The 15,939-nt window shown below is 42.2% G+C and overlaps 1 protein-coding gene across 4 annotated transcripts in view; it reads right to left on the bottom strand.

Moving 5' to 3' along the window:
* The window catches only part of SULF1 (sulfatase 1), a 176,880-nt gene that overhangs the window by 79,110 nt on the left and 81,831 nt on the right, over positions 1-15,939 (bottom strand). For all 4 annotated transcript variants that reach the window (XM_060610700.2, XM_060610705.2, XM_060610706.2 and 1 more), the window contains exons 3-4: positions 4,433-4,505; positions 3,908-4,139 (exon numbers count right to left, since the gene is read on the bottom strand). In XM_060610700.2, coding sequence (XP_060466683.2) covers positions 3,908-4,079 — 172 coding nt within the window. In that variant the 5' untranslated portion in view covers positions 4,080-4,139; positions 4,433-4,505. The remainder of the gene's footprint in view (positions 1-3,907; positions 4,140-4,432; positions 4,506-15,939) is intronic.

Genomic DNA, 15,939 nt, shown 5'->3' with positions numbered 1-15,939 from the left:
AATTTCTATCAACAGATGAATAGGGACACAAATGTGGCATATACACACAATGGAATATTATTTGACCTTCACAGGGAAGGAAATTCTGATATATGGATGTGCCTCGAGGAAGGATAATAGACTAAGTGAAACAAATCGGTCCCAAAAAGACAAATATTTTTCCTTTATCATAAGTGGTATAATTCCACTTATATAAAGTACCTAGAATAGCCCAATTTGTAGAGACAGTAGAATGGCGGTTGCCAGGGGCTGGGGGCGGGGAGAGTTATTGTTTAATGGGTACAAAGTTTTAATTTTGTAAGATGAAGACTTCTGAAGAATGGTTGCATAACCATGTGAATGTACTTAACACGACTGACCTGCACACTTAAAAATGGTTAAGATAGTAAAAATAAACCAATAAAAACAACAACTAAAGTCTAGAGCAGTTAGGCTCCAGAAGGATTATGAGAACATTACAAAAGCCAAGGCAAAAGTCTCCATTAGGTAGTGTCCACCACCAAGGGCACAACTGTTTGACAGAGAAAGGAGGTCTTTTCTTCCTTCCTTCCTTCCTTCCTTCCTTCCTTCCTTTCTTCTTCTCTCTCTCTCTTTCTTTCAATGTTTTATTTATTTTTGAAAGAGAGAGAGCATGAGCAGGGGACTGGCAGAGAGAGACGGAAACAGAGGAACTGAAGAAGGCCCTGAGCTGACAGCAGAGAGCCCAACGTGGATCTGGAACTCATGGACCACGAGTTCATGACCCAAGCAGAAGTCAGACATTCAACTGTCACCCAGGCACCCCTCTTTTTTTTTTAATGTTTATTCATCTTTGAGAGAGAGAGAGAGAGAGAGAGAGAGAGAGAGAGCAGGGGAGGGGCAAAGAGAGAGGGAGACACAGAATCTGAAGCAGGCTGTAGGAATTGAGCTGTCAGCACAGAGCCCAATGCAGGGCTCAGACTCACAAACCACGAGATCGTGACCCGAGCCGAAGTCAGATGCTCAGCCAACTGAGCCACCCAAAAGGAGGTGTCCTTTTGGTGTCCCAAAAGGAGGTCTTTTTTAGTCTTTACCCCACGGGTCACTGTGGTTCATATCATTTTCTGCCAATGAAGTAATAAGACCCATCTTATGCTTCTGTTACATCTCTTTCAGAACCTAGAACAGTACTATGCATTTATAGTTTGCTTTTAGAAAGGGCTTGAAACATTTGTTGAAGGACTGATGGGAGGCATCACAGTTAGATGCATAGCTGTGGAGACCTGGACCTAACACAGGTCCCAGTTTCACCATTTACCAGTTCGTCACAGCCCACATGACTACTGTTAGCCTCATTTTACTTACGCATTAATTGAAGAGAGTAACTACTTCATAGAGTTATTGTGAAAATTGAATGAATGAATGCTTGGCATCACACCTGGCTAGAAAATCAAGGAAGGAGGTAGAGAAAAATATACAGGAAACAACTGGGTTGATTAAGCCTGGTCTATGAGTTGTATCCATTATACCTACATGCTTCCAATAGAAGCCAGTACTTGGTAATTGCTCAATAAATATTTGCTCAATGAATTAAGAAACTATAGGGTGAAACTAAAGGGTGAAATTTTGAACTCTGTTAAAAACAAATGTGCCAAATAATTCCTTAATTTATTTTATTTCATGTTTTCAATCTTTATTTGTTTTTGAGAGAGAGAGACAGAGTGTGAGCAGGGGAGGAGCAGAGAGAGAGAGAGGGAGACACAGAATCCGAAGCAGGCTTCAGGATCTGAGCTGTCAGCACAGAGTCTGATGTGGGGCTCAAACTCATGAACCGTGAGATCACGACCTGAGCTGAAGTCAGAAGCTCAACCTACTAAACCACCCAGGCGCCCCTTCCTTAATTTATTTTCAAGACAAGGAAGGGCACCTGGGTGGCTCAGTCAGTTAAGCATCCAATTCTTGATTTCAGCTCAGGTCTTGATTTCAGGGTTGTGAGTTCAAGTTCTGTACTGAGCTCTGTGCCCAGCATGCAGCCTACTTAAAAGTATATATATAAAGACAAGGACTATATGCTGAAGAGGTAGATTATGACAGATACCCATATTAGCTTTTTCAGGCCCTTGTAGGTTAATTTTGAATTTATTTAGCACCCACTATATTCCCAGCATGGTCCCAGTATCTGAAATACAACATAAACAAAGCACTACCTTCCTTTCTTGTTGCTCTCAGGCCAGTGGAAGAAACAGGTATGGAAGCACATGATGCATTAGGGGCCATGCTGGAGGCATGTCCAAGGCTGTACAAAGGAAAGTGCCATCTACCCTGATGGAAGTTAGGGAAGAACTAGGAGACAAGAGAACGGTCTGGAGATTGTGGCTGTAGTGAAAGGGAGAGATACAAGAGATGAGAAGGAAGGTGAATTCAAATGTGTTCACCTCAATTTACTTGCTCTATAGATTGGTGAAAACTTAAACCACCAGCCGCAAACATGCTAAAGTCATACCTCCAAGACTTCACTTGGGCGTGTTGCCTGAAAACCGATACTCTTGTTTAAAAAGTGAAGGGAGAGACAGCAGACGCTGCAAATCAAAAATCATGACCCGCTGCTGGTTTTTAGCGTATGTGCTTCCAGCTAAAGCCAAGGGATTAACTCTGTTGGGATTCCACGATTCGGTTCAAACTGGAAATAAAAGTCCCATTCCATGGAGACCAAGTTCCAGCATGGAGGGTTTTATCCTCAGGAACCCTAGCCAGAGGAGCCCTGTAAGGAAGCCCCGCGTGCTCTGCAAGCCCGAAGCCTAAAAGATACCGGTGACGGTCCGGTTGGGTGTGATGGGTAAGCCCAGCTGAGCGATTCCTGAGAGCGAGGAATTTGGTTCCAGGAATGAAAATGAGTGCCGGTGACAACTTCTGAGGACAAGCTTTTGATCTCTTCTAGGGTACCCTGGAAGGTCAGACCTTGGAGGCCTGACCTTGGCCCTAGACTTACAGACAAGACCGTGGGGCTGGGCCATTACAGAAAGTGAGAGGGTAAGACACTGAATCAGATGGTGAAGGTAAGATGGAACCACCAGAATTTGGCAGCCTTTCCAAGTGCTCTAGAATTAACCCAGGTTAGCTAATTCTTCAGAAAACCATCATCTCTAAGGTGGCAGTAATGAATTATCACCAGAAGATATATACAACACCGTTACTTCCAACCATCTAACAATTATCACAGGCTGTGATAAATCATTCCCTTTAATAATAATAACTGTTAAAAGAGAGTAATAGTATCTATGCTCATGTACATTGCGTAGAATTACGGTCATAACTGGGGTGCCTGAGTGGCTCAGTCATTCAAGCACCCGACTTCAGCTCAGGTCACGATCTTGGAGTCCGTGGGTTTGAGCCTCACATCAGGCTCTGTGGTGATAGCTCCGAGCCTGGAGCCTGCTTCAGATTCTGTGTCTCCCTCTCTCTCTGCCCCTCCCCAGCTCGTGCTCTCTCTCTCTCTCTCTTTCTCTCTCTCTCTCTCTCTGTCTCTCTCAAAAATCAACAAACATCAAAAAACTTAAAAAAGAAAAAGAATTACAGCCATAAACTCATACTCTTGGAAACAATTCTGCCCAAATACTTAACAAACTTCTTGACCAAGAGCTTCTGAAGGTGCACAATCGAATCCTTGACTTATAGAGTAGCTGTGCTTTGCTCTTTTTCCTCCATCCCATTGCTTGAGGACCCTCCCCAGACTGTACCAAAAACTAAGGACCAGAAAAGTGATGTTGAAACAAAACCCAAACGCCTTACGGTCAACAAAAGTTCGTTCTATAGACTTAGGTTGCTGGTTAAGACAGTCTAGTTAAAGCGCCAACCCCCCCAGTGTTCACTCCGTGTTTACTGAGCATGTGAAAGGTCAGCAAATGAGCTGAGCAAAGGAGACTAACAAGTGAAAAATCCAGCGTCTCACCCAGCTCCACGTCTTGGTCATCGGTGAGCACAAGAATAATGTTGGGTCGGATGTTTTTTCGTTCCTGCTGTATCCGTCCTCTGAACCTCTGGGATCTGACAGTCGAACAGAGGGTCCCCAGCAGTTCTGTGCCCAGGACCGCCAAAATCAGGGCACAGCAAGAATACTTCATTGTGTTTGGTCCAACGTCGCAAAACTGACAAAACGTCTCAGCCTCCTGGTTTCTGCAGGTCTGGGCAGTCAGGGAAAAAGGGAGAGGGAGAGATGAAAATGAAATCCAAACCCCAAACACAGTTGCAGAAAAAGGGCTACAACTAAGTGGGAACTGGCACATGAACCGGCACATGAGTCAGAAGCGGCAAACCCTCACAGGCTTTGGATAGTTTTTTAAGCACTTGATTATTTTGCAAATTCACTTTTGTCCTTTATTCTCATTCCAACTTTTTCCTATTTCAAAAGTCACTGCCAAAATATAATTTCCCACACAGAGCTCAAATGTAAAAGCCTTTTGACGAGAGCTAATACCTTGAAGTAGGTATCCTGGTTGAAGAATCAATTCCTATGCTCAGAGGTATCCAGACCATCTGCAGATGGGGTCCTAGAGGGCGAGAAAAAATACAAAGGAAACGTCAGTCAAGGATTTTGATACAGATTTTGGTCTGAAGTAGTTTCTTAAAGTAGCATATTATCTATGTTTATAAATATAAATGTCAATAATCTGTACTCCAAAAGGGAGAAACAGAAGAAAACAATATTCAGAACTGCTAACAAATGACTCAAAAAGTATCTTCATTTCATAATCGGCCCCATGAAACAATGACATAGGTATCGTCCCTACTCACACTCTGATAGTACTTTAAACGTCCCCGGGAAACTCACGATGGACCAGAAAGAGCCACCAGTGCCTGTGAAACCCCAGTGCGTCTGGAGAGCCCTTGCTTCTGGGGAGCGGTTGGCATGAAGGGGTGTGGTGGGGGAGCGTCGACTCACCTGCGTAGATACTGAGTACTTATCAAGCAGAATAAAATGCAAAGCTGTCATTTGTCATCTGCATTATGTCACTCAGTACCCAGGAGAGTTCTTTCTGCTGACAAAGACTTCATAGTAAGTGACTGGGAGGGCAACCTTTCCCAGCCCCCGAGAAGCTCCTAACTGTCCTCCATCAATCACCAGGGGAAGGGGTGCTTCTTCCGGGCAAGGCTTGTCCCTCCGTCCAGCCTGTGTCCTTGGCACGCCGGCGCCTAAGGGGACAGAGCCCTCCTTGACTGTCAGCACCAGCCTCACTATTATCAAGACCTGTAACAGTGTCGCGAGCACGGAGGCTTTGCTGCGGCAGACCTAAACCTGCAAAGCTAAATGATTGATTGGCCCTGGAGCTGGAGGTTAGAGGCTACCCTTCATCATTAAAAATAAATAAATACATAAAATCTGGAGGGGGTGCTGCACAAGCTTTGCAAATCGGCCCAAGAGGAGACTTCGGAAAGAGTTGGAAGAAAGCCCCTTTCACTTTAGAGCACCAACCTGCTGAAAGCGTTTCTCTTGGACTTCTGATAGCAAAGGGCTCATTAAAATAATAATAAAAAAACCCCACAACTCTTTCTTTCGGATGTCATGAGGAAATGTCTGTATGGGAATTGAGGCTGCCCTAAAATTAATTAGATAGCAGCCTGCTTCATCAGCCACTCTGTCCCCACACACCTGAGAGTCTGTATTTTGAATCGCAACAATGAACTGGCATCAGATAAATAAGCATAACAAATTAAGTGTGAGAGTTGCATAGCAGAAGGAAAGGGACCCCATCACTCATTTCCATGCCTTAAATTCTGGAGGGTGACATGGGGCAGTGGGAGAAGAAAGAAGAAAGACTGTGGACTGTTTACCCCCCACCACACACATTATTTTGTTTTACAAAAACACACACACCCCTATTATTTTAAACTTTATGAGCTGTTTTGTAAACAGTTCTAATGCTTTTCACTCTGCAGCCTGTAATTACTCTGAGAGAGAGAGAGAGAGAGAGAGAGAGAGAGGAAGAGAGGCACTATAAGAAACAGATTTTATAAGGTTTGGTGGTGTTTCTTTCTTTCTTTCTCTTTCTTTCTTTCTTTCTTTCTTTCTTTCTTTCTTCTTTCTTTCTTTCTTTCTTTCTTTCTTTCTTTCTTCTTTCTTAATAACTCAGGGTTATTTCAGTGATTGCTGAACACTGAGAGCCTGCAATTTTTCTGCACTGACTGTTTGGTTTCTGTGCATTTGTTTCAAATCATGAGAAAAGTGATACAAGCATGAAAGGCAGGCGAAGGAAAGAAAGAAGTCAAACAATGGCTGTCTCCAGCAGAGTAGCAGAGGCTAAACAGTTACATACAGAAATTTCTTCCAGGGTTGGTCTTTTAAGTAGCAAGAGTTTGCTCACCTCTCCAAGCCTACAAGGGTGTGTGAAGAGAGAGTGAGCAAGGGTTTTTTGCATCCGTTCTAGTGTGAACCAGCCTCTGCTGACAGTAGTGACCCGGAAATTACACTCAGACTCACAGCGTCGGGCAAACAGTGGCCCTTGGAGTTGAAAGAATCGGCCACACATGAAACTGAAAATTCTGCACAATTAAGATGCTGATAACATTCCCTGGAACCCAATCAACATTACTGGTTATTCTTTTCTTTATCTTATTTACTTTGCCCCTTCCTTTAGGAAAAAGAAAATTAGCCTTAATGGTCCCTTGAATAAACTGCATTCAACTACACCGAAAAGCATTTCCTAATAAAGGAAAAGGACAGCCAAGTAGATGCATGTTTTTTCGCCTACAAAGTGACCTTCCTTAGAGAGTTAAAGGTGCAGAAGGAGCCTACATTTCTTTTCTGCTGCCGCTTATTATTGATTCAGGAGGTGCATATGTAAACGCAGAGAAACTGAGTGGTGCAGAGAAACTGAGTGGTACAGAACACTGGACTTTCAGGCAGGTCTGACCCACAGCACATCATCTTTACACCATCTCCACACCATCTCCCTTCACAAAAACACAAAGCACAGCATGCTGAAAAGCCTTTAAACAGACAATTCCTTATTCAAAAATGACCTTTTAAAACCTGTCATCTTCTCACTGCCAGGTTTCCATCTCCATAAGGAAAAGAAGTGAAGAAGAAGAAGAAGAAGAAGAAGAAGAAGAAGAAGAAGAAGGATGGGGAGGGGGAGGAAGGGGAGGAGGACGAGGGGAGAGGAGGAGGAGAAGGAGGAGGAGGGGGATGGGGAGGGGGAGGAAGGGGAGGAGGATGAGGGGGGAGGAAGAGGAGGAGGAGGAGGAGGAGGAGAAGGAGGAGGAGGAGGGGGACAGGGAGGGGGAGGAAGGGGAGGAGGACGAGGGGGGAAGGAGGAGGAGGAGAAGAAGGAGGAGGAGGGGGAAGAGGAGGAAGGAGGAAGGAGAAAGGAGGAGGAGGAGAAGGAAGCAGGAAGGAGGTAGGAGGAGAAGGAGAAGGAGAAGAAGAAGAAGGAGGAGGAGGAGGAAGAGGAGGGGGATGGGGAGGGGGAGGAAAGGGAGGAGGATGAAGGGGAAGGAGGAGGAGGAGGAGGAGGAGGAAGGAGGTAGGAGGAGAAGGAGAAGAAGAAGGAGGAGGAAGAGGGGGATGGGGAGGGGAGGAAGGGGAGGAGGACGAGGGGGGAGGAGGAGGAAGAAGGAGGAAGGAGGAAGGAGGTAGGAGGAGAAGGAGAAGAAGAAGGAGGAGGAGGAGGAGGGGGACAGGGAGGGGAAGGAAGGGGAGGAGGACGAGGGGGGGAGGAGGAGGAGAAGAAGAAGAAGGAGGAGGAGGAGGAGAAGAAGGAAAAGAAGAAGAAAACCCTGAGAGACAAATGCAGAGCTTGACAAAAGAGACAAGGATGCAATGTTTGAATTGGATACTTTGTAGCAGATGACAAGTGTCCTTAGAGACTAACAGTTTGTCCTGAGAAATAGCAGAAAGTGGGAGAAATGGAAAGTGAGCTCTAGGAATGGTGTTGTATTCATGAATCAGGACTAGAATACAAGTTGCCTTTTCTTCAAGTCCTAAACTGAAAACACCAATGGTAGCTATGGACAGTGGATGTGGAAAGTTTTTAGGACTTGAAGCCAAACTAGAAATGTGACAATAAAAGTTTCAAGTCACAGGGGAGCCTGGGTGGCTCAGTCGGTTAAGTGCCTGGCTTCAGCTTAGGTCATGATCCCACGGTCCATGGGTTCAAGCCCCGCGTCGGGCTCTGTGCTGACAGTTGGGAGCCTGGAGCCTGCTTCAGATTCTGTGTCTCCCTCTCTCTCTGCCCCTCCCCTGCTCACACTCTGTCTCTCTCTGTCTCTCAAAAATAAACGTTAAAAATAAAAGTTTCAAGTCACATATAAAGGGGGAAAAGGAAGCTGACCAGGGAGACTTCAAACCAACTGGATGGAAGTCTAGCTCACTTGTTCACTGAGCAACACCCACCCTAAATCAAGACCCTCGTTGCCTCAGCAGGTAGACTTGTCCTCACCAAGCTCCCCTGTCTGGGCGGTTGGTGCTGAGGGATGGCAACACACTGAAAGGCTCTGCTTTGTCTGTTGCAGTGGTTCTCAAGGTGTAACCAGGACTTTTGGGCGTCCCTGAGATCCTTTCTGGGTAGATTCCATGAGGTCAGCACGATATTTTTTTTTAAATGAAATTTATTGTCAAACTGGTTTCCATACAACACCCAGTGCTCATCCCAACAGGTACCCTCCTCAATGCCCATCACCCGCTTTCCCCTCTCTCCCACCTCCCATCAACCCTCAGTTTATTCTCAGTGTTTAAGAGTCTCCCATGGTTTGCCTCCTTCCCTCTCTGTAACTCTTTTATTTTTCCCCCTTACCCTCCCCCATGGTCTTCTGTTGAGTTTCTCAGGATCCACACATGAGTGAAAACTATGATATCTATCTTTCTCTGTATGACTTATTTCACTTAGCATAACACTCTCCAGTTCCACCCACGTTGCTACAAATGGCCAGATTTCATTCTTTCTCATTGCCAAGTAGTATTCCATTGTGTATATAAACCACATCTTCTTTATCCATTCATCAGTTGATGGACATTTAGGCTCTTCCCATCATTTTGCTAGTGTTGAAAGCGCTGCTATAAACATTGGGGTACAAGTACCCCTATGCATCAGCACTCCTGTATCCCTTGGGTAAATTCCTAGCAGTGCTATTGCTGGGTCATAGGGTAGATCTATTTTACATTTTTTTGAGGACCTCCACACTGTCTTCCAGAGCAGCTGCACCAGTTTGCATTCCCACCAACGGTGCAAGAGGGTCCCCGTTTCCCCACATCCTGTCCAGCATCTATAGTCTCCTGATTTGTTCATTTTAGCCAATCTGACCGGCATGAGATGGTATGTCAGTGTGGTTTTGATTTGCATTTCCCTGATGAGTAGTGACATTGAGCATCTTTTCATGTGTCTGTTGGGCATCTGGATGTCTTCTTTCAAAAAGTGTCTATTCATGTCTTCTGCCAATTTCTTCAGTGGATTATTTGTTTTTTGAGTGTGGAGTTTGGTGAGTTCTTTATAGATTTTGGATACTAGCCCTTTATCTGCTATGTCATTTGCAAACATCTTTTCCTATTCCGTCTATTGCCTTTTAGTTTTGTTGATTGTTTCCTTTGCAGTGCAGAAGCTTTTTATCTTGATGAGATCCTTTTTGGGGAGATTCCATGAGGTCAGCACTATTTTTTTTTTTTTTTTTTTTTGCCAGAGAGAAAGAGCTTGTGCGCGCGTGTGAGTGGGGGAGAAAGAGAGAGAATCCCAAGTAGGCTCTATGCTCAGCGTACAGCCTGACACAGGACTTGAGCCAATGACCCTGGGATCGTGACCTGAGCCAAAAGCAAGAGTTGGACACTCAACTGTCTGAGCCACCCACGCACCCCAAGGTCAACACTATTTTGATAAGAATACTGACACATTTCCTTTTTTCACATTTGCACTGATTGGGTGTAAGAGCACCGATGGGTAAGACTGCTTATGTCCGAATAAAGGGAACATCACATGCAGTTAAAACAAAAAAAGCCAGTCTCATTCAAGATGAAACAGTAAAATGATGAACTGTACTCAATCCTGAACCTCAAATGCACACCTTTTTCCCATTAATTTTGTTTTATGAGACAGGAGCTACATGCAAAGCCCTTTGTTGTCTATGGAGGCTGACAGTAGTGGAGGAACAGCACTTGTGTGGCTGAGTTGCAAACTAGAAACTGCCTTTTGCTCACGGAACTCTATTTTTACTTGAAAGAATTATTTGGACTTGGATATTTGGCAGGCATTTCTCACAGAATGAATGAAATGAGCCTGTCATTTCAAGGAAAGCAGCTGAGAGTATTTGTCCTACTTGTTGCCAATGATTGAAATGTAGCTTCCAAGCAAAAATCAGAATTTTGGAAAACTTGTATCTGCCACCATGAACTGGGCAGTTTCCCAATGTGTAAGACCTTTTGATGACATTGATGTTGATATTAACAAACATTATTTTTTTTGATACTGAAAAATGAAATGTGCCAACATTTAGCATTGGCATAATCAGCGAACCAGTATTTCCCAAATGACCAAAGATAATGCTACAGAATCATACATGAGCAAAAAAATTTCAAAGTGGAAGATGACCATTGGATTTTAATGTAACAGAGTGTGAAAGTGCATTGATAGGGTTTCAGATTACTTACGACAGCTAATCTTTAAGAAATCACCACCTGTCAAGTTTTGGCATAGTATCAAAGGAGATCTACAAGTGTCTGAAAAAGCTATTAAAATACTTCTCCTTTTCCAACTACTTATCCATGTGAAGCTGAATTTTATTACTATATTTGAACCAAAACAATATATTTCAACAGATTAAATGCAGAAGTAGATATAAGAATCCAGCTTTCTGCTATTCAGGTAAATGTGTGTAAAAATGTAAAACAGTGCCACTTTAGTCACCAATATGTTTTTGGTTTGGAAAATATAGTTGTTTTTCACAAGATATATTTTTTAACATATAATAGATATATTACTGTTATTCTCAAAAGAGTTTTAAAATATTTAAAAAATTTCTCAGTTTTAATTTCTACTTATCAATTGGTAATTAAAACACGAACAAAAAAGGGGCACCTGGGTGGCTCAGTACGTTAAGTGTCCAGCTCGGCTCAGGTCATGATTTCATGGTTTGTGGGTTTGAGCCCCGCATCAGGCTCTGTGCTGACAGCTCAGAGCCTGGAGCCTGCTTCACATTCTGTGTCTCCCTCTCTCTCTGTCCCTCCCCCACTCATATTCTGTCTCCTTCTGTCTAGCAGAAATGAATAAAAATGCAAAAAAAAAAAAATTAAAACATGCACAAAAGTTCTTGAGGGTCTTCAGTCAATTTTAATAATATAAAGGGATCCTGAGCCAAAAAGGTTTGAGAATTGCTGGCCTATCATATACCTGGCTCCACCGTGAAGCCCAGACTTTCACCTCTAACACTGTAGATCTGGCCCTATTCACAAACTTATTCACTTTTTTGTCCCTTAAAGCCCTGAAACTATCCTAAGTTCCAAATGCCTAGTATACATACAGGTTGTTGCTGAGTGATGACACCCTGTGTTTTGTTTGTTTTTTAATCTCAGGTAACACAGAGTCTTACAAATGAATGCCCACACATCTAAAGTATGTGAAAGACCAGATCGGAACAACCCACTCAGCACAGAGATAAACCTCTCAGGGATGGGGTAAAGGAATTATTTCTAGTACAAAGCAATGCCACCCCAGTTAGGAAAGAGAAAAAAAGGGATACCATAACCAATCAAAACAGCAGGAGAGACTAAGCCAGCATTATGCAATTATTCAAAGCTGAATTTAGCCAGAACATACTTAGTTTAATCCTAAGAGTGAAGCAAAATAAGGTTATACCAGCAAGAAGCTGGTATCCGCATCCCACCCCCTCCGCCCACAACCACTCTACATACATTTCTAAGGATGGGCTTAAATGGCCTTTTCCCTTAATTTTGGCTTTCAAGTTTCCCCTACATTACTTCTTTTCTTTAGGAGAAGCCTTCAGGACATGTTATCTTCTTTATAATCTACGTGAAACCATGAAGGAGCTAATTTTTTCTTTTAAAAACCCCATAGATGGCAAACTTCATCTACTGTTAATTCCCAGGAAGCCTATTTCTCGAACTAATTTATTACACCTCCAAGCAAAGAAGATAGACAACAGTCTCCTTCTGGTGCAATAACATTTTTATACCCCTGGAATAATAAATCTCTTCCAACAACTAATGACAGCTGAGAAGTGTGCATCTCTGACCTGGAACACCTTTGGGGGAAATACTTGGCTAAATGATGAAGTCCTCCTTCAACAGTATTTGCTTTCTTCCCTTTCTCCCTTTTCACTCTTTCTCCCACCAACATGTGAATCCCCTGAAATTGAAAGGAACCTTGAAAAGCCATCTATTCACAGAATTGTTGTATTAGTTGTCCCTGGGGTATGGTGAAAAAGATTTTGTTTTTATTTCATTCATGTCTGTATTGGATTTTTTCAATGATCTGTTGCATTATAAAAATGGAGATAAAAAACAAGAAAAAATGGAGATAAGTAGATTTAAGTTTTCCACAGTTACCCTCTGTCTTCTTAGGGAGGAAGAGAATAGATAGAAGGAGCAACGATAACATGAAGTGAGAAGTTATAGCAAGAAATGTACGTTTGAGATGCAGCCTCACAAAGATAGGAAGTTAAACCATAAAAATGAACTTTCCGAGGGCATTTTAGAGAATCCCAAAAGTCCAAGACTAAGATTTGTCCAGCTTCTCTCAAATAGGAATCAGCAAAACAAAGGAAAACAAAGTGATCTAAAAATTATTGAAAGAACCAAAGGGATCTGATATTCCTGACGCAGATGCTGTGAAGTGTCTGAAGGGTCTGATGACGGTCACCAGTTTCCACGGTGGCAGTGAGAGCAACGAAATTATTGGAGTTCTAAAAAAAAGGAGCATCAGGAATTTCAGTTCAAATGGGCCTGGTGAAAGATAGCGATATCGACAAAAAGAATTACAAATGTGGTCTTAGACATCTTAGCTAGGTCTTACAGTATATGGTTTAACACACGGAACCGTATTAAATGTGCCTTCAGTTTTACGTATTTAGAGCTGATTTATATTGAAGTCTCTTAACATAGTTTGTCGCAATAACAGATAAATCCCAAATATCAATGGTTTAACACAATAAAAGTGTATTTGTCGCTCATACTGCAAGTTACACACAGGGTGGTGGCAGGGAGCTTTGTTCTGCCCAGTCGCGCATGGACACAGGCTGACGGGGGCCCTGTTGCCTTGTTGCCGCACTGGACCAAGAGAAGGAGAAATAAACTGGAGAATCTTGCAGGAGAGCTCTCGGGGCTCCAACTTGGAAGTGACTCGGATCATGTCTAACATTTCACTGGCCGTAACTAGTCACATGGTTCCCTCCAGCTGTCAGAGGGCTGAAAACATGGTGGAGCAGAAGTGTTTTCAGAGCACGACTGTCCATGCCACAAGCATCAAGTTTCATCAGCACCTCTTGCATTTATTTTTTTCTCTCTCTAGACACACACACAGGTGTCTGCATGCACACACACGCACATACTAAAGAGATGTGCATATTCAGACTCACGCAGACACATATGCCAGGTAATGAAGAAACACGGTCTTTGCAGCTTAAAGTTCAACTATTCCTAGCTGCTGAAAAATGTATCTTTTCACAGATTCATACATTTTTTGGGGGGGGAGATGTTTCGTTTTAGTTTGTGTCCCTGATGTACATTATCTGCCACAATACAAATTTATTCTAAAGTGCCACAATCCTTGCAAAGCATTTAAGTTGAAGAAAATATTTTTAAAGAACCAATTAGAAGCTATAGTTATATTTCAAAAGCGTTTCTCCGAATATTTTCTTGCAGTTAAAACCTACGTGGGGAAAGAAGGCACACCTGACTTTACAACATCAATTAAGCCACAGTCAAAAAAGTTCCACTGGCCTACTTTTTATGCCGGCAAGCTTACCACCAATACAATGCTCGTTAACATTTTCTAAGGGTTTCAATACAGCAGAGTAGAGTTACAAGTTCCTTCTGAGGGATCCTGCTGGCCTCACACAGAGTGATGACCAAGAAAGGGAGTCTGGGAAACAGAGTGTGCAAGATGAATACGCATTTCAAAACAATGCAAGCTCCTAGCTCAAGACTTAGGGACAAATGCAGACAGTAACTCTTTTTCTCCCCCCCCAGATGTCATACTTACAGGAGAAACTTAAAAAAAGAAAAGAGATTCATATTTAAATCAACTCTCTGCTCAGAGCCATTTTCAAGGAAACTTTAAAATTCAGATTAAGTCATCTATTGATATTTCAAAAATACTCCTTCGCAAGTATTACTGGGAAATACTATTTTGAGATTTCTTCGTATTGTTGGTTAAATATGTGATTCCAAGTCTTTTAATGGCAAAATCACCTTCAACACGCGCTTTACACGTACCTACATCCTTACACCATCTTCAGATTGTTGTCTGTCCTTTGGTTGTAGGCTTTCCTCCAAACAACTAACACGCACAGCCGTGCATTTATGAAGTAAAAAGAGTAATTCTACTTAAATTTCAAGTGACATTCAAGCCCGCAATCATGGCAGATACTCTTATAGTAGAACAAATCGAGTAACGGACAGGCCTCCCCAGGAAAATTCATTAATCTTGGCCAGAATGCGTGCATAAAGTATATGACAGATGTCAATGGTCTGTTTTCATTGACGTCTATCAGATAGATGGCATTCTTGTCCAATCGATTTCATCTACCAAACCTCAAATCGTCATCTGGACATGAAGATACTTATCAATGTCTTCGGATTGATTAGCACGTGAAGAGAGAGAGTAGGAGATTTTTAAGACCATACGTTGACTAACATTTACTGATTCCAGTGATGCCACTGCATCAAAGGCCTGTACTAACTTGAAACTTAAAATATGACTTCTGTCTTAGTTTGTTGTTTGGACGGAAGCTGAGAAAACATTTAGTTAATGAAAAGGAACGTTTTACTCTGTTGTTACGAAGAGTAAACTTTATGACATTTTAAGCGGAAGAATTCATAGACTGAAAATTCTAAGAGTCATATTATCACCCTAAACTATGATTTGTCATATTGGTAAAATAATCTTCCTGAAAAGGCTCAGATGAGGATCTCTGTCTATGGGTGTTTGGGGCAACTTTATGTTATTTTTACAAGAAATAAAATGTTAGTTTCTTTATAAACAGATGTTTACAGTTGAACAAGTCCTTAGATTTCACCTAGACCACAAATACTCAATGGTGTTCCACTTCCAGAATTTATTTTCTAACTACTCTACTTTGTTTGAAATCTTCATTTCTCAGCACTTGTCACACAAAGGAGCTGATGTAATTAAACCAGATGATGTGCCCCACAAGTAAAATCAGCCATTCATGAAAGCTGGTCACCAGAGGCCATTTCAAACAATGCATATTTCAAAGTAATCTAAAGTAATCCCTTCTCTCTACTGATTTGGTTTCCATGAAGTCTTAAGCACATGTGTGCTACAAAAAGGAGGCTTATTAAAACCTGATGTGATATTAGAGATTATATAATGCAACAGGGTTGGGCTGATTTTAATATCTGAGTCTTCAAAAAGAAAGCAATTTTCAATTATATTCGTAAGCTGACTAAAAACGTCCTGCATACAAAGGTAGACGGTGTTTACTTATTAATTAAGAAAAGAAATAAAGAATGCTACCCTGCTATCTGAACGGGGTTTATATTTTATATATAAAATTGGCATACAAAGTAGAGGAGAAACTTAAACAGTCTTCACTGGTGGACAAATTAGCAAAGCACAGCAAATACTTGTAACTATACATAGTGGGGAGCTTGGATTATTTAGAAAACTCTTTATAAAGTTGTGACTCTCTAGTATATCGTTCTTTTGGCTCACTGTGGTGAAAGTACATCAAAATGTGTCCTAGAACAGCATTTGACAACTTAAAAATATAAGCTATTGTCATTTGAGGAACTGGATTCTT

Source organism: Panthera onca, chromosome F2 (assembly GCF_046562875.1).
Source record: "Panthera onca isolate mPanOnc1 chromosome F2, mPanOnc1 haplotype 2, whole genome shotgun sequence".
In the NCBI taxonomy this organism is placed as follows: domain Eukaryota; kingdom Metazoa; phylum Chordata; class Mammalia; order Carnivora; family Felidae; genus Panthera; species Panthera onca.
The sequence above is the reverse complement of the archived record's forward strand: the minus strand, read 5'-3'. Positions and strand labels throughout refer to the sequence as shown.